General features: G+C 38.0%; 4 protein-coding genes and 1 long non-coding RNA gene across 5 annotated transcripts; 2 read left to right on the top strand and 3 right to left on the bottom strand.

Annotated features, from left to right (window-relative positions):
• Positions 1-630: 630 nt before the first annotated feature.
• On the bottom strand, positions 631-6,300 carry LOC112284071 (uncharacterized). The gene is made up of 15 exons (XM_090251365.1): positions 5,883-6,300; positions 5,450-5,683; positions 5,217-5,341; positions 4,856-5,072; positions 4,519-4,644; positions 4,014-4,267; positions 3,654-3,761; positions 3,130-3,271; positions 2,772-2,940; positions 2,483-2,640; positions 1,999-2,322; positions 1,748-1,822; positions 1,459-1,528; positions 1,184-1,341; positions 631-975 (listed from the first exon to the last, which is right to left on the bottom strand). Exons 1-15 carry the CDS (start codon positions 6,144-6,146, stop codon positions 826-828), a joined length of 2,574 nt encoding a protein of 857 aa, XP_090107491.1. The 5' UTR covers positions 6,147-6,300; the 3' UTR covers positions 631-825.
• Positions 6,291-9,555, top strand: LOC149989178 (uncharacterized). Its single transcript, XR_016503418.1, has 3 exons — positions 6,291-6,486; positions 8,382-8,468; positions 9,312-9,555. It is a non-coding gene; the product is annotated as an uncharacterized LOC149989178 (long non-coding RNA).
• A 360-nt stretch (positions 9,556-9,915) lies between these two features.
• On the bottom strand, positions 9,916-11,977 carry LOC112284074 (DNA-directed RNA polymerases II and IV subunit 5A). Its single transcript, XM_024523592.3, has 4 exons — positions 11,301-11,977; positions 10,955-11,134; positions 10,701-10,814; positions 9,916-10,500 (listed from the first exon to the last, which is right to left on the bottom strand). Exons 1-4 carry the CDS (start codon positions 11,613-11,615, stop codon positions 10,375-10,377), a joined length of 735 nt encoding a protein of 244 aa, XP_024379360.1. The 5' UTR covers positions 11,616-11,977; the 3' UTR covers positions 9,916-10,374.
• A 4,413-nt stretch (positions 11,978-16,390) lies between these two features.
• On the bottom strand, positions 16,391-19,216 carry LOC112283512 (tyrosine--tRNA ligase 1, cytoplasmic). The gene is made up of 6 exons (XM_024522264.3): positions 18,265-19,216; positions 18,010-18,092; positions 17,521-17,666; positions 17,268-17,373; positions 16,846-16,905; positions 16,391-16,653 (listed from the first exon to the last, which is right to left on the bottom strand). The coding sequence occupies exons 1-6, from the start codon at positions 19,013-19,015 to the stop codon at positions 16,633-16,635; spliced, it is 1,167 nt and encodes a 388-aa protein (XP_024378032.1). The 5' UTR covers positions 19,016-19,216; the 3' UTR covers positions 16,391-16,632.
• A 2,273-nt stretch (positions 19,217-21,489) lies between these two features.
• Positions 21,490-27,510, top strand: LOC112283511 (pre-mRNA-processing factor 19). Its single transcript, XM_024522263.3, has 18 exons — positions 21,490-21,675; positions 21,945-22,030; positions 22,147-22,218; positions 22,356-22,418; positions 22,677-22,763; positions 22,999-23,143; positions 23,523-23,647; positions 23,896-24,012; positions 24,196-24,291; positions 24,623-24,682; positions 24,853-24,927; positions 25,113-25,217; positions 25,520-25,636; positions 25,771-25,848; positions 26,155-26,251; positions 26,487-26,538; positions 26,700-26,770; positions 27,039-27,510. The coding sequence occupies exons 1-18, from the start codon at positions 21,663-21,665 to the stop codon at positions 27,146-27,148; spliced, it is 1,569 nt and encodes a 522-aa protein (XP_024378031.1). The 5' UTR covers positions 21,490-21,662; the 3' UTR covers positions 27,149-27,510.

Raw genomic sequence — 27,510 nt, 5'->3', positions numbered from 1 at the left:
TGACAGACTTGCAGAGAGCCTCTCGTCAACGCAAAAGTCCAAACGCCTTCACAAGCAACATCTGTGTGCACTTTGCACGGTTTGATTAGCGATGTGGAGAGTGGAGCTGCATCATCTTTTTAAATGGGCTAAGCAATCCCGGGTCCTCAATGACATGAACTAATCGTAGAGAAGAAACTTGCTTGTTCGTAGATGTGAGCAGTTGAACTTGTAGTGACTAAATATAGTTGCTGAGATTACCAAGAAGTGCAACTGCTAAAAAGCTTGCGGCCCTCGACAGATCACCTATCTGGGCCACTTGATGTGCGTGATTACTACTTACAAGATAGGCAGACTGAGTTTGAAAGCAGCAGTGTTAACTTTCTCGTGTGGGAGCGGCGGTACAAGGGGAGAAAGAGGACGTGAGTCGCAGTACATTCTAGAGCAGCAGCAAATAAAAGCTGCATCTGGTACTCCTGAACATGGATCAGATAGCAAAACTATACCTACTAAGTTCTTACTGAGGATATCTAGCAGTACTTACGAGGACCTCTAAAACAATGGACAAAAGAGTGCACGAAAATTAAGTGATTTGTTGTGTAGTAAGGATTTATGGTAAGGACATGTTTGGGGTTAGCCCCACACTTCAAATGATTGACTATCAATAGATCTTATTTTCACACGAAAAAAGACAGGATTAGGATTCCCAGGGAGTTTGTCATGACACCCACTCAACAGTCATATGGTCACTATAAGTTCAACTAGATGCAAAATGGTGCGTTGATCTTATGTAGCTGCATGATAAGCACGTCAACGCCTACGAAACCAGCTCACTGCCACATTCTCTTAAAGAGGGCTGATATTTTTGAGTTCATTCAGGAACAAGCAAGAGAATACGTTGTTGTAGAACTCGGAGCCTTTCATAAGTTCACCGTCTCCAAGCACGTTCCGGACATCATACTTGGCAGCTCGTCCGCAATCAGGGCAATATGTCACCTGGCCAAATACAGATTCTAGATGCGTCAGCAAGTCATGGAAAAATACACTTCAAATTACACATGCAAACATCGCATTGGGAGGAAGAAACCAAAAGACTATATTAAGAGAAACTCACACATGTACGATTCTATCGGTTAACCCAATCTCTCCTCAAGCTATAAAGCAGGAGAATAAAGACCAGAGCTGATTAGAGTTTGAAAATGACCTCAAGCAGCTTAGGCTGAAACGACGCATCCAGCATAATGTCAACTCCATAAATGGCACGAGATGTGGGTGACTTCATTTCTGGATGAACAGCAGCTGCACCTTCGAAAACTGCCCGAAGGACCTCTCTCACTCTCCTGTGTATGTCTTGCCATTTCACTGCCATAAATTAAACACTTAATCAGTTAAGTGCTAAGACCTTCAATATACTTCCATAGGTTCGTACACTACGATGCCCGATTGAAGTTCGAAGTGTTGCTAGAAAAAAAGTCATACCATTATGCTCCTTTTCAAATTCAGGAACCCATGAGTGAGTGTCGAGGTGATTCATTGTCCGCCCATAGTTCTGAAATTCATCCAGACAACTCACAACGAATTATAACCAAGAACAATATGCAAACAAACTCAAGCACACCTAGACAATATCAACTAAAAGACAGAACTTGTACCTGATGAAGCTGTAAAGACACAAAACGTCATCTACACAGCTTTGGCTGTTGTGCACATCATACACCTAACGAATTTAAACGTGGCCAGTCTCAAGGGAAGAACTCGAAATGCTTACCATCACAGTGAAATGGGTTTCATACTCTGCTAAACTGTTTGTTTCTAACGTGTACTGATTGTTTGAGAAACGGCCCTGCAGGAACACATTCAAGGTCATTAACCAGGCGCACCTCCCAAAGACAACGTCCAGCAATATAGCTTGGTACCTTACTCAAGCCCACCGTAGAAATAAGCAAGAAGATGAATAAAGCCAATTTCGACAATTTGAAATCACGTTCTAGAGCAATTCAGCGAGACAGAATGACTCACCCAAAATACGTCGCACACAAAGATTTCAAGAGGCTGCAGACTCCTTAATAAAACGATATAGCGTAGGTCAAACTTCCGTCCTTTGTATAAAGCAGGCTGCTCAATATACTTTTGACCTATTTTGGGCCCAGTTTCTACCAACCTCGCAAGTGCAGGCAAGCTGCCCACGATAGACGTGTCAATGGTTCGAGCCATATTCCAAGGCTTCACAATCCACAGATTGTTCTGTTTGTTTTCTTCCCGTTGTAAGAAGTCACCGAAAAGAGCAGCTAGTTGAAGATCCATGTTGTAAGTTGGTTGTAACCAAGATGGTGTGCCATAGGCCTATAAATTCCCTCAGAATGAATTAGTACATAAAACTGAGCATTGAAAAAGAAATATTCAACTATGCTTTAGCCAAGTTAAAAAGCAACTTCTAATTAAATTTCGCTTCTAACGTTCCTCTAAAACACCTCCAGAATGTCAAATATTAAGAGTAAAGGACCTTTTGCATTGTCTCAGCCAGATTGTGCTTCATAACGATACATTCTTCTGATGGAAACTGATTGACATATTGTTGAGGTTGAAGACCAGCTGCTTTCCGAAACTCATCATCTATTTGCATATGCGTCCAGACAATGTCCGCTTCCTTGGGTTCTTCAACTGTAAGTACCCACAAGAATCACCTTGATATTACTTAATGGCTGACGTTCATGGCTGCTCGTAGGATCCTTTCTACTTTCTAATGCCATCAACAAAACTTCGTAACTCAGTCAAATGAGCAAGAGGCCTACCTAGCTTAAATTTAGGATGGGTCAAAAAGTCTGAGATTCCTGGAATATCACTGAATACAGATAGAAATGCTCCGTCTTGAGGAAAAATACTTGATGTCGGAGGATCATTGTAGGCGATTGGCTCTCTTACAATGGGCTGTTTCAGCGCACTCATGTGCGAATCATAAGCCTGTGGGAAGGGACAGAGTCATCATTGATTATATCCACCATGCAAAACGTGATAATGCTGCCAGCCCGAACAATGTCCGACGGCCACTAGATATTATTCCAGAAATCTGTATAAGTTCAAAGACATCTGATTGTACATGCATTAAAAGATTTGCGTGAAATGACTTTAAATAGGTAGGCATTCTCATGCCTGTTGGAATACTTCAGAAGGAATGTGAAACCAGGCTGCCAAACGGGAGGAACGCTGCCGATCTTCTCCAATACCAAATAAATAATCACGAGTGCACTCGTCTCCACTTGAAACGTCCTGAACAGGCCAAAGCAGCGAATAACTGCAACAGATTCCTGGTTAATAACTTTATGCAACTTTCTGTGCATAAGCAAACAAAGCTTTAAAATGAAAAGCATCGCTAAAAATTGCTAGCAATGAACGCAAGAAAACAAAGGATCATTATTCTATAGAGATTGAATGTCCATGTGGCTCCTGCAAGCATTGAAGCTCATTCTAGAAAGCCACTGCTAATGCCCCTGACGTCTCCATACGTGAATGAGAAATTCTCGTGATATCGACCAGATTGTGTACTTTACACATGCTTTAGTTATTATAAGTAAGTGCAGATTAGGGGGGAAAGTACAGGAAGAAAAGAACACGTGTCTCTGAATAAAAAAGCGCCAAAAAATAAGTCCAAAGAGGAGCAAAACAAGAGCCCAAACCTGATAGCAGACTGAATTGTGCCGTCGGGCAAGTACATGAAGGGTGCAACCTGGAAATTGGGTACATCACTGTGACGAAGTGCGGAACCCAGTTCATCCATCACATACCTGAGCAGACACCAAAAATAAGAGTGAGAAATGAAGGTGACAATGCTATGCTACAAGCAACACATGTCACTAGTTAGACACAGATTAACAATAATCTCGAATCATGTGACACTAGCGCAGTTTTAACAAAATTAGTAGACTTGCAGTCATTAATGAACAACTGAAGGCTATCTGATATGTTGTGACCAATGCACCGTTCGCACCGAGGTACTGAGTTCGGAACTAAAATTCCTGAAAGCACAGTTTACTCACCAGATAGGTGTTTCATCTAACTTCTCTTCGTCTGCCAGCCTGTATGTATTGATATATTGCCACATTGCACTCATGACCCGCTCTATAAGAGGTTCCTCTTTTGAAAACATAGGCAATCGCGGTTCGAGATTGCTCATTGTATCGTTATTCTCTTCGCCCAGAAACTTGTCTCGAGAACGTCCATTCAGTTCTAAGACGAATGGTAAAGCTTCTGCAATAGAAGAAGCATTTCCTAAAGGTCCTGGAATATCCACCTGCAATCCACAACTGTCCTATTACTGCTCGTCCCTCTAAAATTGTATATTATGCTTAAAACATAACAGCTACGCAAAAATTACCTGAATGTACTTACCACATATATCTTCCCTAAGTGACCATACTCGAAGAAACGTCCATAGTGAACATACGATCGACATAAGGCACTTGAAAATTCCTATTAACATGTAATCAGCTGTCCCTAAATTTTTAGAGATTCATTCACGTCTTGGTCTCGAAGGAAGCTGACCTGTAGAGACTTCAGAGATTTAAGAGTTTGAATTGTTGCAAGCAGGCTCTCCGCAGATTCGTTGGCGAACGGATTCCCTCTCAGGTTCAATGAAGTTAAATTCGGTAACTTTTCCGGATTGAAAACCTGATTTGTAATAAAGACATGAGTACAAGTCCTCATCAGTACTACTCCTACTACGAATATAGAATTTTTATATGAAACAATGACACTCAATACTTTCGTGGATAAACAAATGAGAAAGATCATCAAATAATCAATAAACAATCAATAAAAATATATATGTAACTTTAAAAGCATATGAGAAAGGTAGAAGGTTTAATCAGCAGCATCCTACATGTGGAGAGAAAGTTTGCATATCCCGCTCGGACAGATCAAGTGATGTAACGTCCTCGAGCGCCTGATCTTCCGCGAAAAGGTGGCCAGGATGATTTGCACTAAATACGCCGGCACAGAAACCCACTGCCCACAAACCATACTTGTTCGTGAGCTTCCTGTTGTAAATCTCAAGATGTGGTAACATTCTTCCCAAAGCGTCTTGAAGCTCGTCATTTCTGTGCATCAAAACACAGACACTCTCAGAAGAACAATAAATTACATTTTCATAGTGCAGTAAGTATTCATAAAAGAAGCACGCTACACTCGTTACAACCACTGAAAAATAGATACTCCATTTGGTACATGACTTCAGAGCTTACTTGTTTGAGGCAACAGGGCACTCGTTAAGCCAGAGAGCACGTAACTTGCTGAGACCTGCCACGGTATTCATCACTTCCTCCACCGACTCCAGCGGATTGTTCCACATACTAAGTCCTATTAAATCCTACACCAACTACCACATGTGTTTCGTAAGAATTGGCAAGGCGGGGAGTCAAAACGTGACAGATTATCTTCAAAGAAATCAGCCAGATAATAACCGTGAAAAGTTTACCGGGAACTTGGCAGAAAGATTTAGTTTATGAAGAACTTCATCAGTAACGTTCCCATCATCGAGTTCCAGCCAGTAAGTTTTCTCGCCCCTCCCTTCTGTTTCTGCCGCAATGTGTAAAATTACTGATTCAATATCACTTGTTCCTTCTAATTCAACGTTGTCAATCTCCTCAACATCGTCTGCCACGCACATGAGGGCAGCCATCCTCTCAACCAATCCTGGTATTTGCTCAAGCTGCCAGGACAAATCGAATCACATCAAACACCGATCCGGCCATTTATCTGCAGAGTATAGTGTCACACGTAACAGCTGTCTCACCACGCCCCCGCCCCAAAAAACGTAGAGGTTGGCACCATATGGCAATCAATCCTGAACAAATGTCAACACGAAATCATCATCGTGCCTGCGCTCTAAACTATGAGCTACGCATTACCTGAGAGCGAGCTTGAGTAAGACGGAATGACCAGGCATGATCGATCAAAAACACATCTCCGAGTTTAGGCAACCTCTGGCTCGAAAAAACCAAGCGACGCTGCCTGCCGCTTTCAACCGGCTCAATCTCAAAGAAGTTGCCGCCGTCGAACACATCGGCCGACAGCTTGTCGAACAGCTTCTCGTGCAGTGACGGCGGCAGCCCCGCCGATGCCAGCAATGCTCCATGCACCTCTAAAAAATCCTCCAATTCTTGCACCTTCATTTCTCTGCTCCAAGCCTACTCCCCACACTCTTCCTCTGCACCCAATTGGCGTCTCTTTGCTCTTCCTACAAATGGCTTCTTCGATTTTCCCTAGTGCGGCTTCAAGCGCCAAATCCGAAATCCCAACCCATAACCCTGCTGGCATGCAACATCCCTCGCGCAGTCATGCGGTCAAACTGTCCAACTCTTCGAAACCATTGGAACGCCACGTTCCCTCGCTGGGCCCTACCCTTTCCTTTCGCATTTTACACAGAGAGAGATGCATGAATGATGCGGGGTTTTGATGTTTTGCATCCACAGTGCTGCTAGGGCCAAACGCGCAACTGAGGAGCAAGTGTTGGTAAGTAATGCAGCCTCCACTCAATGTGAGATTAGCAGCATTCCACGTTTTAGATTTTATTTTTTATTTTTTTTGTTTATTTTTTGTTTTTTTCTGGGGTTTGTTCTGTAGAAATTTGGACGAGCTTGTAGAGAATTGTAGGAGGTGCAAAGCGACCAAGCTTGAGATTCGTTTGAATCCCCCTTTAGGAGACAGATTGGATAGGTCTTCTTCCGTCTTTCGCCTTGGTGATCGCGGTCTTATGTCAATCTGTATAGTAGATGACAAAAGGCTTTTCTCAGTTGAAAATTTGGTTTGAATAATGGTCCTTGAGGATTTCAAGTTTCCAGGGAATGATTCTAGTGGAGACTTGTGTGGGGTCATCGTATGCTTCTCTTACAAGTATTTGCTCCGTTACCGTGGTTGATTCCAGTGCTCGCAAATGCGCAGTGGGTGGAATCTAGTTGTACCAAATCGGCTGGGTCACTAACTTGCTTTGGATTGGGCCCAGTTACTCTGTAGACGTATTTGCGTCGATGCCAATTTTGTATTGAGGTCTCTATGGTGCAAAGCTGGAATTGTGTTTCAGTAATATGCTCTTTGCGATATCGATTATCAGTTTTTCGAAACTGCCTAATGATCTGATCCTGCGCAGAAGAATGCTAGGCAATCTTGAGAAATTAGCCAGATGCTGAAAGACGAATGATATGTGGTGTAAAATTCTGATGAACTGTGCGGATACTTAAATAATCGGGCTCAATAGTCAATTCGGAAGTGATCTCAGTGTCATGAAGCAATTTTGTGGCACATGATTCACATCCTGCCAAGCTTTGTGTACAGGTTTTGATATGTTCAGATAGAAAAACTTATCTCGGGACGTGAGCTGATTTGAACAACCCTAGACAGCTAACTTAATGGATGTGATAGTGTCGAAACTCAAGAGGAGACGTCTGTCGTTTATGCACAAGCGCCGTCCTCTTCGTCTGATCCTAACAGATCCAATTAGCGGTCCTTATTCCTTCGGGAATGAGAGTAGCGCAACCGGGTGGTATCAACAAACATGTTATATTAGTAAGGTATCAGAAACTCTGTTGTTAGTATAATAGCGAGGTCTTCTCCTGTTCGATTTGAAGCACTTACAAATGTGCTATCTTTCCCAATTCATGTTTGTTATTTCAAAAAAATAAAATAAAGATATAGAGAGGATGGTTGACCTCTGCGCTGCTCATTAGAACATTGTAGCGGAAATTACAATGCGGATAGCATCGGCTACTTTCTTAACATTCTTCCTGGAAGTAAAGCAGATGACTATCTGAGGGTTGTAAGCAAGGATTGTTGAAATGGGATGGCACTCACCAACGGATTACATTTTATACAAGCTGATGGGTTGGCTGGCGTTCACAGCCTGGTCCATCAGGGTCTGGCCTGAAGTCATTCTTAACGACACACGGAAAGGGTTAAGAAGTGAATCAGACATTAACTGACGTTTGATAGGGTGTTATGCTGCAATGTTAGGTCAATGTTCGCCAACTGAATGCAAATAATGAACGTCATGTGTTAACCTAGATATTTGCTAAACTCTAATAATACGATGTAGTAAACCATGTACTGTATATCATGACTCTAAATATTCATCTTGCTCTATTGAAGTGTGCAGAATAGATGTTCTAAAGCTTGAAATCCTACTCTGGTCAGTGATTAAATAAATGGCTGAAGCAGAGCAACTCGTATTTCTGCGAATTTCTAAGAAATGTTTTTCTAGATACTTAGTATACTCAAAGTCATTTTATCCAGCTATGCGGTTCATGTGTTTCCGTAGAACCTACGTCAAGTTATCTCAGTACTCTAATTCAGTTGCGAGCATCTCGCTTTCTACTACTAATAGCTAATCGAATTGTATGTTTGCTACCAAACAGCTGATTTCAGTAGCTCCAAGCGATGTGGCTTTCTCGACTCATGCTGTACTCGCATCAGCTACGGCTTTACAATTATTCTTCTACGAGGTACCTGATCTCATTACCCAACTTAGATTACATGGAACAGATCCACTTTACTCTCAATAAGATAACCAGGCCACCAATAGATTAAGATGGCACATCGTGTGTTCCACATTCATCATAGTGCAATGGGCAATGCTTTCTTTCTTAGATCCATAAGCGAGGTCCAAGGATTATGTGTTGTTATGGTAGTGCAATTCGTAAGCTCCTCTTTCCTACTGCTTGGAGGGAAGTTTGGCTTGTATCAAAAGAATTGTAATATTACTCGCTCAGACAAGCACAGACTTTGAGCAATGCTAGAGTGCTTGGTGGTCCTATTTTATCTGCAGAAAGGTGGTCAGAAGCTTTACAGCTGCCAAGTACCTGTAAAGTCATATCAGGTTTAGTATGGATGGAGGCCCTCATTGTATTGTGGTGGTTTAGTAGTTCCACATGGACTGACTTTCATTGATTTATGATTTTAATTGAATGTCTTCCTGCCTTAACGACCCAATATTGCGGTGCCATGTTCGAGTCTCTATGCTTTGATACATTGAAAGTCTTACTTTCGCAAAACTTCGACCTGGCAAGAGGAAGGGTTACTATGCTCTTATATTGTGGTTCTGCATGTAATTTGAGGACATTGATTCTGAAGCTTTGATGAAAAACCAATTAGTGTCCTAGTTCCTTGCACTAGGCTTGTACGGGATTTCCATAACCTTTGTACGATTGGCTTTATGCTGTTGTATCTGTCGATTGCAGCTGCGTTCTGCTCCTTATGACAACCATTTTAGTACATGTTCTTGTTTTCTTTCCGATATTCACACCTGTAATTCATAACCCCACTTATTTGTGTTTGGTGTGTAACAGGTCATGTTTGTTTGCTTCGTGTGACACATTGGAAATTGCTGGATAGATGACTACACAAGTTCTGGGTTCAGGATATGATTCAAACTGAAAGTTTGTCCGAGTGGATGCACTACACGTGCTACGCAAATTTGGGTTGTGCTCGACAGACTTGTCACGACCACAAGTATTATGCTTGAACTTTGCTTCTAGGTATATTTGCCTTCAATAGGACGAGCACATAAGGAATGAGCACATCTTCCCAACATTTACGGCTGGCATTGCAAACTCTTCACAGCTGCTTGCACAATTGATCGACGTAAGTATGTGTTTCTATCCTACAGTTTCCGGAGCCTTCAATTCACATTTTGCATGCCCATTTTTCTACATGTTAACTCAAGGAGTTTTCTGGCAGTCAGAAGCGCTGCGAACGACATTGAGCAGAACAAATAGGTCTGCTCGCAGGTGAAGCCAGGTAGAACACGAGAATGTGCTGTAATAATGAACACCATGCTTCATGTCATAACCAAAATAACCACATAGTCTATCTGACTTTTGAGAATTTGTAAACGAGAGACTTTGTAAACGAGAGGACAACAAATAGATAATGAAAAAGTGGCAGTTCGAGTTCTTAAAATATCGATGTATTATAAGACGGTCAGCTTTTACACATAAAGTTGTCAAAACTTCAATCGAGAAAATGGTCTAGATTTGGCGTGGGTTCTCCTGCACATGATAGTTGCTCTGGTCTTCTTCACCAGTACCGGGCTCAATGCCCACCGATGAGGTGCTGTTACAATCTCCAATTTGGTAATATGCCCATGCCTCTGGTGGTACTGAGGTGAGTTAAGGCTACTGATTTCCGGCACATGACATCGCCACAGCGCTTGACTCCCTCTCCAGTAACACCAAAATCCTCTTCTTAATCGGGCTCCTTCGAATACTGACAATAAAAAGTGAGCAAACTCCAAAAAGGGAAAAATTTCGCAGTACTAAAAACAGGCTTTCAGAACCACGATGACGATTACAAGAGTTTGTGTGTTGCAGACGCGTTGTAGTTCCCCAACGTAAACCTTGGATGGGTGAATCACACGACAAACCGATAAGTGACGTATCGACCCGCAGTCTCACTTGGTCGTATGATCTTCACCACTTGTCCCCGCTTTAGACCATAGTACCGCGCTACAGGATCATTCTCTTGCATCCGAGGGAGCTGCAAAAGCAATACCGCGCCTTCTCAGATCCAGAAGAAACAAAAAGAACTAAATACTGCATACAGTATAGTGTATCACAATTTTAACAAGACAATGGTGACCTCCAGAGACTGCAATACGGGTCTCAAGACGGCTGAATGGTGATTGATTTCTCCATTTTTACCTGCAACCGAGGGAAAGAATGAAAGCGAGTATGTACCTGAGTCTCCTTCACGGTATAACGCTGCAGCAAAGTGATCTTCTCTTCGGCATTCAACACCTCGTGTTGAGGAACAAGAACATGGTCCTTGATGTTCACCAGCAACTCTGCTTCCTGGCATGAGCAATTCTTTCAGTTGAACCCCCAATCACAATAAAGCCCTCCAGAAGACTTCAAAATCTCCAACAGGGGCCTCTTCGCGACTCAGAATACAGACTCGGCAGTCAAAAAAGGCAGAGACGAGCGCGGCTGACCTGAAAAACTTCCACATGGTACTTGCTAGACATTTCGCTCACGCATTGTCTTGCAAAGGGAGTGAGGTTCTGCTGCACAACAAGAATAGCCCTATGCACATTCTCCGTCTTCATGCGGTCCACATAAGTCTTAATGGTCTTCACTCCAACCTTCGCTTCTTCCGGAAAAAATACAAATATCTAGATCATGACAACATGCATCAATTGTCATCAGCTTTCAGGAATGATGGCGTGTGGCAGCAGGTTATCTATTGTATGAACAAGCAACCTGGTCATAAAAGCTTCATAATTACACAAGTTTTTAACGCTGGAAGAACGTCAAAAACTACGCGCCAAGAAAACTAACATGTTCAGCATTATTAGAACGCTTGGGCTTCTGGATAACCAAGTCCTCTCGCTTTGGCTCATCCCCATACTTCTCTCGGAACTCCTCCTTAGTTGAATTAAGCTCAAACTCGGCCACAACATAGTCCCGATCACGAAGCATCTCCATGACAGTCTTTCGAATTCGATATAACCGCGCGCACTGCTCGTCGAGTGACTGACCCGACATCATGAACCCTTCTTCAAACCTCTCACAACAACAAAAGCTGATAAACCCTAAATAGACTACCACCAATACAACCAGGAGGAGCAACCAAGGCAAAGGTACGTACAGCATGCACCTCAGTTTCCGAAACCAAAAATCAGGGAAACACGAAGCGAGATATAATTGAATTGCATGAAAGCGGGAATCCAAACACGAGCGCAGGGTATTCTCTTCGCAAACTTGCACTCTACGACACTATAAATTTGGCCGTTTCAAGAGCAATTGCAATAAGCGCTTCTTCTAACGTTTTCGACGCGCCATGCTCAACCTCAGAGCTCAAACCAACGAAACCGTAAGGCAAACTTTCCGGAACTGAGAGAGTTGATTTTTCGAAGACTCTTATGATCTTGCTGCCAAATGGAAAATAAAAATAAATCAATAAATAAATAACACAATGATCTCAAGGAAAGGCTGCGCGTCGAGCCGCCAATGAAGCGACGCTGCGCCGCCATTCGAGCGACGTTCATCGCTCATGGCCGGTATCACGGGAGCCTTGTGCGACCATGGGTCCTGATTCAGAACACAATGGACACGGTGACGGGTCCCCGTTGATAAAGTGACCCAATAAGGGACCCCTTCGTGCCATTTATTGAACTGTAAATTTACAATGCTTGAAACTTCAGTGGTTTAAATTAACGAATTAGATTACATTTCTAATATGAATTGAATTGTGGTCTTGATTGTTGTAAGTGGAGGAGTGTAGAAGTGTACATTTTGAAGGATGCGAAACAAGAATGCCACATTAAGACATGTGTGTGTTTGTTTCAATTTAGCTCAGTTTTCTTCATGATTTTTTTTGTTTTTTTTCCTACTAAAGTGATCTCAATAAAAAAATTTAATTTTAGATATGCACATGACAAGGTTCATTTATTGTCAAAAGTTAAGGTTACTTAATTTCTTATAAGAATATCATAGACATTCCAATATATCTATATATATATATAGAGATATATAGATATACATATATATATATATATATATATATATAGTTAATGTAGAAAATACTTTGTTATTTCAATTCACCCGAGACATTATCATAAAATAAGAAAAATATTTCAATGATGTTCAAATAAATTTTCTTTTTCAAATTATGAATCAAAAAAAGTTTAGTAATCATATAATAAAAGAAGGAAATTGCTAGATGGACACCCCTCTTTTAGCACATGAATACCCATGTGCCTTGCACCTTGCAAACACATTCCTACAAAAAAAAATAAAAAATAAAAAATAAAATAGCTAGTCTTTTATTCTAAATCCTGATTCTTGTTATGTTTATGATTTTAATACCAAAATTTGATATACTCTTATTAATGTGCATTTTATGGCTCTATATTATTTCTATCTTCAATGCTTTTGTCCATACAATTCTTCATTATATTAATTTTTTGAAAGAAATAAAATAAAAATCTTTATACTTTCATTTTTTATTTGAATTAAAGCAGAATGCAATCATTGATGCTATTGAGTTGTATCCATAGTTTATATTGTTATACCTTATTTGATAGAACAGTGTTGCTAAAGTTGTATTTTGTTTTTATATTCTTTTTAGTTAGGTTGTGTAAAAATAAAATTAGAGATTAAAAGTTGCATATACGGAATTGCAATAAATTATACATCTACCTTAAACTTATTAATATTGGCATAGTAAATATTGGCAAAATAGAAGAAAAAAGAAATATATATAGATATATATATATATATATATAGAGAGAGAGAGAGAGAGAGAGAGAGAGAGAAGGAGGGGAGTTTTAAAACTAAGATGCTTAAAAAAGAGTTAGGTAAGTATAGGAGGTAGTGCCTATTTAAAATGTGGTTTTTGCAAGAGAATAAGTAAAGTAAGAATGAATTGACACACCAAAAAAATAAGACTTAATACATAAAATAGTATAATATAATAAAATATAATTAAAGGACAACCATGCCCTTCTAGTTTTTTACTATCATACAAAGACTATATTTCTCTTGAGCTCGAATGTCTTTATTTTGTAAATAAAAGCAAGGATCTTACATGCTAGTATATATAAATTGTAACAAATTTTTATAAAAAATAATCAAAAAAATAAATAAGTTACTAAAAAATTCTATCTTTTACTTTTTTAATATATATAATTTATTAAAAACTATTGGTGAATATATTTATATTTATATTTTGTATTTAATAAATATTAAGTTTTTTTAAAGCATTAAATATTTATAATAAAAATATTTATTTTTATAATTTAAAATTTTATTACAATATAGTCATATTATTTTATGAAAGTGTTTAATTTTTACATCTACTTGGAGGTGTTATAATACACATACAATTTTTATTAAAAAAAATGAATTTAATTTTTAAAAAATTAAAAATTGAAGTACAATACATCTAAGTTAAATATTTAAGTTATAATTTTCAAAACTTAATAATTTGTCTATTTTAAAGACTAATCAAGTAATAAATAAAATAAATAATTTGAATCTTCTGCATTGTTTTGTTTGTTTGTAGAGATTGTCTTATATTCACTTTTATTTATTTTATGAAAATTTAATTTACGTAAAATAATTCAATATATTTTATTATAAAATTATAATTTTTTTCTTAATTTTTTTGATAATTTTACAATAAATTTAAATATTGCTTTTGATTACTGAAGTTTGTCAAAACAAATCATCTGTCCTTATCTTTTAAATTCATTGACCTAATGTGTAACTTTTTCCAATATTTCTTCATTAAAAAAATCAATCTTTTTATATATTTTCTCATTACAATAATTCGGTTTTGATTGATTTATTTTTATTTTTATTATTATTACTATTTTAACAGCTTTGACAATTAGTCTAATGTTTTATTGCATTAATAACCACATTATTTTTTTTAATTTTTTAATTTTTTAAAAATAGATTATGACTACTTTAAAATAAATTGAATTTAGTTAATTTAGATTTATTAACTAAATTCAAGTGTGTGTAGTAAATGTCTACTTATAACTACATGCATAACTAAAAGAATTTGTTTTATTTGGTTTAAATGTGATAATTATAAAAGATTTATTTAAAATAAGTTACAATAGATTATCAAAACATGAAATTTTAGTAAGACATGAATATATATTTATTTAGTAATTTGATGATCGAATCATTGAAAGAATCCTAAATTTTACATGTTTCAAAGTCAAAACTAACACTTGTGATTTTTTTGCTAACTAAATATATCTACATTATAAGAAAGCTTAGTTAAAGACAAAGACATAAAGAAACTTTCTCATTGGCCAAAATCAAAAAAAATGTTAATTAACCAAAAACCATGCATAACTTGCAAAAAGACCTCTAGTATAGTATATGTACAACAAATTATTTTATAGCTTTTCATTGCCCAATGACACATGTTTTCACTAATTAATATATATATACACAACTTACATGTTTAAAGATAATGATGTTTGTTTAACTATGTGCATCCATCTAAGATGCTATCTATATATTGATGATTTCATCCATCTACTTTTACTACATTGCACCACTTCAACATATCACTTTATTTGTGTCAATTTCTTCAAAGCAAAATCAAATCAAACAAACTAAAATGGAGAAAGTATTGTTTTGTATGTTGTTGCAATTCTTTACACAAATGCAAAACCTCTATGTACCAAATGGTCTTACCACTCTTAGCTCTAATATAAGGGTCAAATAATGGCAAATAAGATCCATTTCTAGGATGTTGATACCAACTAGAATTGAACATAAGACTTTTGGATTAAAATTATAATATACTACTATTATACCATAGATTTTAAGGTAATAGATAACTAGCAACACTTCTTTAGTCAATGTTGTCTAAAGCATCATTCATTGTCACCTCCTTTAATCATGAGAGTGGCTCATGTGCCAAAGGAAATAATATTTGTGTTGTTTTTTCTTTCTTTTATTATCACCTCTAATCATGAGAGTGGCTCATGTGCCATAGGAAATAATATTTGTGTTGTTTTTTCTTTCTTTTTAATTTTTAGATTTTTATAGTAAAAAACACACAAATTAAAATAATGATATTGTTTTAAAATAAATTGAGGAAAACATTAAAACATTTACCTTAAAATCATTACGCTGGTATGTCTATATATTTTTACAAAGTACTCAAGCATTTGGTATATATATATATATATATATATATAATCTTTAACATGTCTCTATCTTTCAATTCAATTTGAATCAAAATCACAGCTAGAATGGTAAACATGTTTATGGGTAATCACAATTTGAATTGGAATTTGAATTGGATACTACTACATGAATGAAATAGGTAGTCACATGTTTATATTCTTGAAAGAACGAAAAAAATCTCGGTGGTCATTCTATGAAACTGTGTGATAATCATAACAGATTTTTTCTAGGCTTCAGATACATGACGTGCTGAAGACATCAATGCTTTGCAAATTGATGATCAATTCTTAGAGAAAATTCCAAAACAACTGAGAACTTGAATGGGGGAGACTAGTCCAATATCTATGAATGACGATTCAGGACTGAATAAAATTTTCATCTTGGTACACACAATTATTGAGTGTTAACTATGTCCTGTGTAGTGATGAGAAAAATTAGAGGTCTTTACAAAAACAAGCATTTCCTGCCTTGTACGCGACGGTCCCGAGTAAAATGATCATTACAAAACATTTGATTAGAAATTGTGATGTATTTCATTTGATCAGATTTCACAAGTATATTTCATTTTGTTGGGCACCACATATTGGATTTGGTCCAAGCGACATATCACATTTGAATTTATAAATCCAGGCAACTTCTTCAATCCTACTACACCACCACAATCCAAAAAGGACAAATGATTTACAACCACCACGAATAGCATGCACAAGTTCCGCTCAGACAACTTCCAAATATCCATTACAAAGAATGCACTCGAAGTGAATACATGGTCATCATAATTGCTAACTCATAAACAAGGGTCTACAGATTCTTCAGAAAGAACTGATACTTGCCGTATGTGTTCCGTCAGGAGCTCAAACCAGGGCCAGGACCACTTCCGCAGAATTAGATGATCGAATAGCTAGGCAACAAAGCAACCAATCGCGCCATCTTTAGGAAATCGTGAGGTGCGTTACCTTGTAACCTTGTAGCTCTGTGTAAAGAAAACAGAAAAACACATCAATTCAGATACAATAGACTTCAATCATGCATGCAAATTTCAGAATTCTTAACAAGTGTACAAAAGAGGAAACATTGAAGCATCCAAAGTTTTAAGATAACGAGGCAAACTCAAAAAGCAAGCATGCTCAAATTTAGGTCGTTGAAGCTCTCGGGTAATACATACCCTCACTGTTTTCAATAAGTCTCTCGCTTTAGGATCGTTTTTGAAATGGTCGCGCACAGGCTGTTTCAATCATATCAACAAGGTATCAGCACAGAGACCAACTGAATTGTCCATGACCGGCACGGTTGCCAACGTGTTTGATAAGACAAGTCTTTGTTTTCCTTGAATTTTGACTTTAAATTAAAAAAAATCAAAATATTCTATAAATACCAACACCCAAGAATCGACTTTAAGTTCACGAAATCAGGCAGAGCAAATTGACCATTTCAGGAAGGAAGCATCTGTACACGTGAAGCTTGGTAAAGGTGCACGATCAACTTCACTAAAAAATGGAGAATAACAAATGATATGTGAACATCAGGTTACGTGCAGTAGGGATTTTTAATCACTACGCTATGGTCAGCTTATATCAAGAGCCATACCTGCAGAATCTTGTTTATTCCTGACGAGAGCGCAGGTTTCAAATCAGCAGGATGCAGTGAGCCTTCGGCGTAGTCTTTTTTCAATTCTTCAATATCAGTGTAAGTTCTGTGAAATAAAAAAAACCGCTCTCAATATATGTTTCGTACTATGAGCCTCGAGAAGCAATGTGCATGGTACAAGTCATTCCTTCGGATGCAACAATACAAAGGTAGACCATGAAACCAAACAAAACGAAGTAAACGAAAGTCTTACTTATTGCCACCGTTGTTCTCAGCACGTTGGACTTCAAACTGGTTGAACCATGGCAAGATAATGTACTGGACGTACTCAATGCATGGATTTCCTGCAACTTCCTGGGGTGGGCAGTAAGCTTGCTTTATCTTCTTCTTCACTTCCGCCTGCAGTTCAAAGACGCGACGACTTATCAAATGTTTTGCGTCTTTTAGTGCAAATATTGGAAATATTCGGGCAGTGATTAGATATTCCTGATGCTTTCGACTGCCTCGCTAACTTTTAATCAACAGAGTCAATGCAGAAAATTCTTCCTTGGCTACAAAGCGATGGTGCAACAATGCACAATGAGGCAGACTTTGCTACGACCTGCTCAAACATCTCAGGATGGACATGAACATTTTCAACACCTGCGCTTACACTATTTTCAATATATCTCAAACGGCATGCTTCTTCCATCTAACTGCATCCTTAAGACCAAACAACGCATAGCTCAATGACAAATTTTACCTCATCATCCTCCATGAAGATAGCCGAGTTTGGGTCACTCTTGGACATCTTTTCCTGACCAGCCAATAAACCAGGAAGCATATCTGTAACATGTCAAGGGCAAAACTGCTCCAAAGTTTCAGTCTGAGTTAACCTGTACGAAGCTGCTGACAGGTGAAAAGCCTAGTACGCTATACATTTAGTTTTCAATTATCATAAAATTGAAGAGATAAATCAAAATTGCGAAAAATATCGGACTAACGGTGAGCAGGATACGATGTGAGAGAATGATGGGTTTAAGTTTCCGCTTAATTTGGTCGCAGTATTCTCGGGCGAGAACGTTCACTCTAACTTGATCATTGCCGAGTTGGCAAATGTCGGCCTTGAGGAAAAAAATGTCTGCACATTGCATACACGGGTAGAAAATTTGCCCAGCAGACATTTCGTCTCCTTCTTTGCGACCCATGATGGTACAACACCTGGTAATCCTGTTCAATGTGTTGCGGCGGGCAATATCCATGACAAGAGGCCAGTACTCGGAGGCTCTCCCATTAATCTCATCCGAAGACCACAAAAACTCCACTCTCTCCAAATCCATGCCCGCAGCCTTCCACACCTCAATCATGTAACGTCCCACGGTCTGGATCTTCTTCAAATCTCCACCCATCTTGTTGTTGAGCTGCGCGAACCAATCCGCAATCCAAAACTTGAAAACACACCCTGACTTGGTCAACTTGTTGACATTGATCACCTTCATGATCCCCTGGGCAATATGCATCCGCCCTGACGGCTCAAATCCATCGTAACAAACGGGATCTTTCTTCTTGGCCAACAGATTGCGCAGCTCTGCGAAGTCATTCTCTTCGGGAATGCACTTGTTATTCTCCCCGACGCTCAACACCAGCTTCAGCTTTTCTTCTAATGTCATCTCCGCAGTCTCTTCTCCCTTCTTCTCATCAGCCTTCTCTTCTGAGCACACGTCTACCTTCTCGACCACAGACGCCAACTCCTCGGCGGCGGACGCCATAGCTCAGAGCTTTGAGATCGACAACGGAGGTCAATTATGCAAAATCCCACCTGCAAAAATGCACGAGTTCCAGGACCAGTGACTACAAGTAGGCCGCCGCTGTGAAGAGGAGGGTTTAAGACGAGCCTCGAGACCAGCAAACCCTGATTTGTGGACCTGAAGGGTGCGCTGCGAAAAAATCACCTAGTCATGAGCACCTCCAGCAACCAGAGTAAAACCCTAATTCCCTCACTCTTCACCTCTTATTTCTTTGCTATTTCTCCGCTGCTTCCTCCATAATCAGCACGTGAATCATGTTTAATAAAAACACGACGGAATTGTTGGGTATCTGTTTTTATTATTTGTTTGAAATTTTTCAGTCTTATTCCAGAGTAGATTGCTACTCCTAAAATATTAGCTAATTTTTGTTAGAAAGATGATTCATCTTTGAAAATTTTAGATGGCATTTTCATCGGAGATACGACTTAAAAAAGTAAACTATAAATTAATGTGTTTAAACTAAATTGTACGTGCTAACTTAACTACTTCATCTTTGTTAAGTAAAATGGATTGCTACAACAATAAAAATGTGTGTGTTGCCGTTTATATAAAAGGTTTGATGATTCATACATCGTCCAGTTATGTAATGATAAACTGATCAAGAATGGACTTTGATAGTTTTAATTTAAAAAAAACGTGGATACATTTTGATTAGGACATTTTTTATAATATATTATTACAATAAATACAAGTTGTCAAAAATGAATAAATAAACAAATAAACAAATTTAAAGATAGAGTGTCTAAAATAACATTGTGACATTATTAGATGAACAAAAATAATTATATATATATATATATATATATATATATAATTAGAAGAATTAGTATTAAAAACACAGTACTTAACATTTTTTTCTTAAATATATTTGTAAACAATAAGATTAATAATAATAATAATAAATTGTACACATTTGATATTATTAAAAATCTTAACAGTTATACTAAAAATTACTTGTAGATTCAAAATGTTTATCAATTGACAAAACATAATATAATTAAAATACTAATGAAGTACATTCAATTTAGCATCTACTAAATATATGATTTATTTTAATTATATATTTACACAATATATTAAGATATCATTATTATTAAGAATATACACATTTAATGTAAAAATCTGGACTAAATGGTAGTAAAAGTTTGATAATATTGCTACCATGTTTTAGCACTTTTTATATGTTAGCAATCCCAAACATGTCATTAATGTATCGTAATCATAATCACCATTATTTTTTATTTCTTATTTTTAACAAATATAAAATATGCTAACTGGATAGTTTCTAGTATAATATTCATTGATCTAGAAAATGTCGTTTTAAAAGCATGTCCTTTGCTTGTAAAGAGTCTAGTTGACAATTGTTTGAATTTTCTTAAAATCAAAAAAGCTCCATATTTTAAAGAAAATATATTATAAAATGGGTCCAAATGTGTTATAAATGTACATCATACTAGAGTGAGTTTCTTACAAAATATTTATGATTGTTTAGAAGATAATCAAAGTTCAATTAAATAAGACTTTGAAATATTGCTAGTGTTACAATAGCATTTGTGAATTGGTGAGTGGAGCAATATATTTTTTATCCACATTGCATCACAATTTATTCTAAGATGCCACATCTAATAATGAAAGTTGTTTTAGACCAATTGTGTGATCATTCATAAGTAGAATGATATTCTACTTATAACAATTATCATAATAAATAACATGATAATTAGAATATCATTTTAAAATATAAAATAATTTTTGATCAAACAAAGAATAGTGTCAATTCATGATATAAATTTTTAACTAATTAAACAAATACTTTATTAGTGAAACACAAAATTTTACAAATATTTAATAATTCAAAATCACTAGTAAAAATAGAAATGTAAAAAAAACTTAATTTAAATATTAATAATTACATGTTCATAATTTGAATATAATATCTCTCTCTCTATATATAATTATTTAAAAAATATATTAATCTAACTCAAATATTTGAGTCTATTAGAATATAATATAGACAATTTATAAAAAAAGAAGTACATAGTTTTTATGATTCATTCAACCCATTCTACCATTCAATTGTAGATTTTCACATCACATTACATACATTGTATCTCAAAAGATAAGCTTTTAACTTAAAAAAGCAATAGAGTTAAGAAAAAGAGAACATCAGTAATAAACTTGCAAAAAGAAATCCTAAGTACGTGTGATAGTTTTGCCAGAGACGTTGAGAAAAAAAGATTAAGAAACACAAGATGAGAAATAATGAATTTGTTTGTGTGGAATATATATTTGAGCAAAACCCGGAAGTACAACGGTTGCAGCTGATTATTAAAAAACGAGGCCTGCGCGATTAAGCTCGGTTTGCGAAACCCTAGAATCGCTTCGTATTCTTCTTCCTCTCGCAATTTGCCGTTTTCTTCTCGGTTTTGTTTTGTTTTTTTTCGTATTGTATTGTTTTCCCCCGTTCGCGATGGCGATCCTGCGTGTGTAGTCTCCGCCTTCTGCGAGCGAGCAGTGCTGGTTCTATCGGGACGCTGCTGCTGCTGCTGCTGTTATTCATTCGTTTATTTATTTTTCCAGCCGTGGAGGCCTTCAACGACTCACCGTCACCATGTTTTGCTCCAGTACGTGATCAAGACTTTTCTTCTGGATGTGTTTGCTTCGCGAGTTTTGTGATAGTGGTAGGGGGTAGGGGGGAATTTAGAACGGTCACATTTCAGACCCTCTCGCAATCGGTGTGTTGGATAATGCTTCGTGAGGACTGCGCCGAGATAGGTTGCCAAGTTGGACAGCCTCAGCGACCAGATTGGCTCTGATTGTTTGGACCCCGGAAAGTGTGTCTTGCCAATAGTAGGTATATAGTGCAGCTAATTCTATTTTTTTGTGGTTGCAGTATCAGGTGTGACACCTGAAGACCCTGTGGTGTCGCGCAAATCTGGCTTGCTGTTCGAGCGGAGGTTGATCTTTAAGCACCTAGCGGTAATGTTTCCGCGACATCGAGCATGTTCTTTGTTTGTTTTCTCGTATTACCTGCACGAAATAATCGAGGAGGTTACCACTGGTGATTAGCTGACGTGATGCCCTGGTCTTCGCAGGATAATGGAACAGACCCTGTAACAGGAGAGGCAATGTCTGTGGATGACCTCATCTCAATCAAAACAAACAAGGTCTCCGCATATGGCGTTCTGAAACTTTTTTAATTCTTCATTATTGTATGTTGAAATGTATTCAGCAACAATAGCCTCATTATCAGTGATTTTTAACGTTGAATGCTGAGAAAACAGTCCTACGTGATTGATTGCAGGCTGTGAAGCCAAGGCCTTTGCAAGCTGCAAGCATACCGGGAATGCTTGGACTCTTTCAAAATGTAAGTCAAATTAGGGTTTTTCTAGCTTGAAAGATATGAACTTGTGTTTCGGAAAGTCACTGAATTGTTTTTGATGGAGTTCTCGCAAATGAAGTTCACGTGTCTAAATCCAATTCGCTCCGTCCCAGTCGAGACTGTGGATGAATTTATTTTGTATGGATTTTATACATAAGCAGCTCAAATTTACATTGTCTACTTCACAAATTCAATGCTATTGGTTAATATTGAGCCTTATACATGTGTGCGTGTACGAGACAGGAGTGGGATGCAGTTGTTTTGTCCAACTATGCACTGGAGCAGCAGCTACATACTGCTCGCCAAGAATTGAGCCACGCACTCTATCAGGTTTGCATATTCTCGTACAATACTTTCTGGCAGTTGAAAATGAGCTCTCGTTGAACGATAGGTGAATGCTTAAGTATTTGGTCAACGCTTGGAATTGTACGAAATTCTACGACTGCTGATCATTACAGCTTGAAGCAGTGCTTGTGCATTTTATTTGTAATCATGTACCTGAGGTGTCTTAGTAGGCTTCAGTTAAGGACTGAAGCTGGATGTTATCTTTCATTGGATGAAATAGCACGATGCCGCTTGCCGAGTAATTGCTCGTTTGAAGAAAGAGAGAGACGAGGCCAGAGAGCTTCTTTTGAAGGCGGAGAGACAAGCACCAACTGCTGGACCGGCCCCTGCGGCTGCTCCAACTGTTACTAGCAACGGAAAAAGAGGTACGTAAAATTTTATGATGATCGGAGTTCTCATGTGAACCGGGTGTTTATTCAAGACAGTGCGTATAAGAATCATGGTTATGGTGGTGAGTCTGTTTTTTGTTTTTCTTCCCATAATTTACATTGTGATATACGTTACGTATATATGTGACTCTTAATTTGTCTTTCCTGAAAGATCATTATTACGTCGGTTTACTTCGATATTTTAAGTTTTAGTTGAACTTTCTCTTGATTCTATACTTTCGTAAGACAAGCAACTACTTTGTTTCAATAGGATTAGGGCTTCTTGAAGTATTTTTTTGGTTTACTTACTCTGAAGAAGGAGCGAAACAATCAACATATTGCATTTAGTTTTCTAAGTTTTCAATCGAAAATACAGCTCCTGAAGCAGACACACAATCTGAAGGCCCTGGAAAGAAACCAAGGCAGGGCATTTCATCCGACATAATCAAAGAGCTGACTGATTGTAATGCCCGTCTTTCTGGACAACGTAAAAAGCGACAGGTTTGTTCTCATCGTCCTCTAAGTTGGGTTTTCATTTTGGTCTGATCCATTCTTAATTTTTAGGTGGTGTGTACATATGACGAGGTTATGTCTGGAGAGATTTTGTATCTTATGGCTACTTCTAGTTGAGAGTATCTTTTACCGCTGGGAGTATCCATGTTGGATAAGATGTGCAGATGTGTTTTGGCTCAATGTCTTACCACAGTTTATTGTTCAAGTTGTAAGTAACAGGAAAATCGCTTTTGCAGGTTTCACCAACATTGGCCACTCCTGATGCTCTGGAAAAGTACACCCAGTTGACCAGTCATCCCTTGCACTCGAGCTCGAAACCAGGCATTCTGTCTATTGATGTTCATCAATCTAAAGTAATTGTTTTACTTCCATCTCACAGTTTACTATATTCCGTAGTTTAATTTGTTAATATCCGTATGATTGTCAGGAATTGAATTGAGCATGGGATTTGCGTTAATGAACTGAATGCGGTATGTTTGTCTTAATGTTTCTCGCTCGGATGTGAATCTCACGATTTTATTTCTTTCCGGTTTTAGGATCTTGTGTTATCTGGAGGTGTTGACGGTACAGCTGTAGTGTTTAACCGAAGTTCTGGAGAACTCGTCTCTACTCTATCTGGTCACAGCAAACGTGTAAGACTCAAGTTGGTTATTGGTTGCTTTTTGCGTGTTTGATCTGTGAACTTGCATTTAGAAGGTGCACTCCATGTAGATTGCCTTCACGTCAACATGTTTAACGCCTTGCCATGATGTCCCCCTAAGCGTATCGTTTGATGTATACATCAGTGTGTTAATCCAGTTTCGAAGGTCTTCTTATTTATTGTTGGATGGTGAATGAACATTTACAATCAGACGCTGCAATTCCACCTAATAGAAACTGTATTTAATGTCTTTGTGTTGCGAGTGTTGAAGGTAGGGGAATTCTATAGAAAGAATTGATCTTTTCTTCTTGAACTATTTGCAGGTTACTAGCGTGAAGTTCGTTGCAAAAGACGAATGTGCTCTTACTGGCTCTGTTGATAAGGTACGTTGGATCAATTTGATTTTGAATTTTTGAATTCTTTTCCTTTTTCCTTCTAACATATGCGCATTGCGTAGCCTCATCCAGTTTTGGTCAATTCCGTTGTAGATATGGAGTGGCAACATTATATTCGGAGGTATGAACTCATTATCTTTTGTATTGGGATATTGCAGACGGTCAAAATTTGGCAAGGACAAGAGGATGGGAGTTATACTTGTAAACACACGCTGAAAGACCACTCTGCAGAGGTACTTTCATCCACTTAAAAATGCACATAACGACATTTTCCTTGAAACATCTGTTGCTTGGTGTGTATTTTTATTTGTAGAATGCCCCAGGCTTGCAGTGTAGCATCTATTGATAATGGCAGTTTCAGAAGGTTAATGGTTGACTCTGAGTTGATTATTTAGGGTTTTTTTGTAAATATTTGCAGGTACGAGCAGTGACTGTGCATGCCACTCAGAATTACTTTGTCACAGCCTCTGCTGATAAGACCTGGAACTTTTATGATCTCTCCACTGGACTTTGTCTTGCACAGGTATGAGCCATCCTTGTGAAAGGTCCTCTTTTTCATTTTGCTTACTGTCAACATCTATTGCTCTTTTTCCTCTAACATATAAAGGAGCAGCGATGTTTTTTCATTTTATTTTTTATTTTTTTTTAATAATTGCGAGATTGAGGCTGGTGAGGCTGTTTGTGGTTTGAAAGTGGCCTATGACATATGCTAGGCCTTGTTTGTTTTCCCCCCTGTGTTATTTCTCGATCGGCTAAATGATGCACAATGGTATCGAATGTGTTCATTCTTAATGTTGTATGTCTTGAACTTTCGTACGTGAGCAGGTTAATGATCCAAGTGTGCAAGATGGGTACACATCAGCATCTTTTCATCCTGATGGCCTTATCCTCGGGACTGGAACTACTGAATCACTGGTTCGCATTTGGGATGTGAAATCTCAGGTCTGTATATACTCCCTTTCCGGTTTTTTTGCTATTAGTACACAATTACTATTTGACATTGATGTTCAATTTCCACTGAAGATATTCATATCTGATCACTTGTGCCGTGGGATTAACGCCAACTTGAAATTCAGGCAAATGTTGCCAAGTTTGAAGGGCACACAGGACCCGTGACGGATATATCTTTCTCTGAGAACGGTTACTTTTTGGCTGTAAGTTTGGCTATCCTAGCTCTATCGTCTTATAACGTATCAAAATTCCTTCTCTTTTTTTTTTTCTTTTTTTTTTCTTTTTTTTTCTTTTTTTTTCTTTTTTTTTCCTTTCTGAAAGAGAAAAATTACTGTTGCTCCATGTTGGCTGAGACGAACCCCCCCGACCTGTATATTTAATGTGACAATCCTGAAAGTCTATCAGCCCATTCGAAGCCAAGGGTAGCTTGGTATTATCGTTGAAGTTAGCCTTGTATATGCCTTGGTTTTGCAACCTTAGTCTACTTGCTGATGTGGATTTTTTTCCAGACTGCTGCACAAGATGGAGTTAAGCTGTGGGATCTGCGCAAGTTGAAGAACTTCCGTTCCTTTGCACCTTACGACAGTAACACACTAACAAATACAGGTCTGCCAGGCTTTTTTCTTATAAATGAATAAATCATATTGGCTACTTTCCTTTTGTGTGAATCTTTTGCATCAATATTGTGCATTTGCTTGTGACTCTTTGTGTTGATATTGGTGCTGGTAACTACTTTTAGCATGTAGAATCGATTTCTAGTTCGTGACCGGTGTTTAAGATGTAATTTAAAAAAATAGTATTGAATGAGGTTTTATTGTAACATGAGTTTGCTTGAGTGCAGTTGAATTTGATTACAGTGGAAGCTACCTAGCTGTTGGCGGTTCAGACATAAGGTACATTCAAACTCGGAATATACTTGCACTCTTCTGCAGGTTTTCCAGCACTAACGAATAGAATATTTTACGGGTATGCCTTGTCGACTTCCTCCTTACTTAGTTTACTGATCGGCTCTCCAAGTACTTGCTGCAACTCTCTATTGTGGTATGTCATGCAGGTTGTATCAAGTAGCAAGTGTCAAGCAGGAGTGGAATACCATTAAAGTTTTCCCTGATCTTTCTGGGACAGGTGATGACTCTTCTTGTTTTGATGCTTATTGTGACCAACTTGATTTACTGTTTAGAGACCATGGGATGACTTTAGTTCAGATTTGTAATTTCTTGCAGCGTGTTTTAGTCGAAGAAATTTTTAGGGTTCTATTTGACGATAATACTAGTTCATTTAATCAGTTATCAGAATGTTCAGTCAGTTCTAGGTGCAGCTTACAACTCAGGTTCTTGCATTTCAACTCACCCGAATCACCGAGTTGACTTCTCTTTCTGCTTCTGCATGACAGGCAAAGTGACGTCAGTCCGATTTGGTCCAGATGCGTCGTATTTGGCAGTTGGCAGCAGCGACCGTAACCTGCGTATTTTTGGTGCTCCTACGGCTACTTCTGAATCTTAATACCCTGAGCTGGTTTGAAGAGTAAATTGAGCGGTGGTCCGACTTTCAGTCCTTGTGAGCCCCGTGGTTTGGGCCTTCTCGCAGTCTCTGAATGGGTTAGATTACATTGTGCCTTGGCTCAGCGAAGACGTTACATCTGAAGAGGTTGGGAAAGTTAATCAATTGCGACCATATCTAGCTATGTCTTGGTAGGGCCGTCATTTAAGTGAAATTGCGTTGTGTGTCACTAGCTTGCTATAATTTAAGCAGTATGGAAGCTAGCAGATGCTCAGGCTATCTCTTGTTGTGGTGCAAGTTGCACCAAGTCTCAGATTTTCCTCAGCTTGTCTTTGGCAGCTAATTAAACCTCTGTCTTTTTCGTA

Source organism: Physcomitrium patens, chromosome 6 (assembly GCF_059467195.1).
Source record: "Physcomitrium patens ecotype Gransden chromosome 6, ASM5946719v1, whole genome shotgun sequence".
In the NCBI taxonomy this organism is placed as follows: Eukaryota; Viridiplantae; Streptophyta; class Bryopsida; order Funariales; family Funariaceae; genus Physcomitrium; species Physcomitrium patens.
The sequence above is the reverse complement of the archived record's forward strand: the minus strand, read 5'-3'. Positions and strand labels throughout refer to the sequence as shown.

Bases quoted from the DNA above. Each gene is read 5' to 3' on its own strand.
- LOC112283511 (XM_024522263.3), top strand. The intron at 22,031-22,146 runs GTAATGTTTCCG...TGGTCTTCGCAG, and splicing joins TGATCTTTAAGCACCTAGCG to GATAATGGAACAGACCCTGT. The intron at 25,849-26,154 runs GTAAGTTTGGCT...ATTTTTTTCCAG, and splicing joins AGAACGGTTACTTTTTGGCT to ACTGCTGCACAAGATGGAGT.
- LOC112284071 (XM_090251365.1), bottom strand. From the start codon at position 6,146: ATGAAGGTGCAAGAATTGGAGGATTTTTTAGAGGTGCATGGAGCATTG. The intron at 2,323-2,482 runs GTCCTTTACTCT...GGGAATTTATAG, and splicing joins TGGCTGAGACAATGCAAAAG to GCCTATGGCACACCATCTTG. The intron at 1,342-1,458 runs GTATGACTTTTT...AATTTATGGCAG, and splicing joins ATTTGAAAAGGAGCATAATG to TGAAATGGCAAGACATACAC.
- LOC112283512 (XM_024522264.3), bottom strand. From the start codon at position 19,015: ATGGCGTCCGCCGCCGAGGAGTTGGCGTCTGTGGTCGAGAAGGTAGAC. The intron at 18,093-18,264 runs GTATCCTGCTCA...GACATGTTACAG, and splicing joins ACCCATCATTCTCTCACATC to ATATGCTTCCTGGTTTATTG. The intron at 17,374-17,520 runs GTAAGACTTTCG...TTTATTTCACAG, and splicing joins GAGAACAACGGTGGCAATAA to AACTTACACTGATATTGAAG.
- LOC112284074 (XM_024523592.3), bottom strand. From the start codon at position 11,615: ATGCTGTACGTACCTTTGCCTTGGTTGCTCCTCCTGGTTGTATTGGTG. The intron at 10,815-10,954 runs GTCAGCCGCGCT...TGCTCATGCCAG, and splicing joins ACCATGTGGAAGTTTTTCAG to GAAGCAGAGTTGCTGGTGAA. The intron at 10,501-10,700 runs GTACATACTCGC...TTGCTTTTGCAG, and splicing joins ATACCGTGAAGGAGACTCAG to CTCCCTCGGATGCAAGAGAA.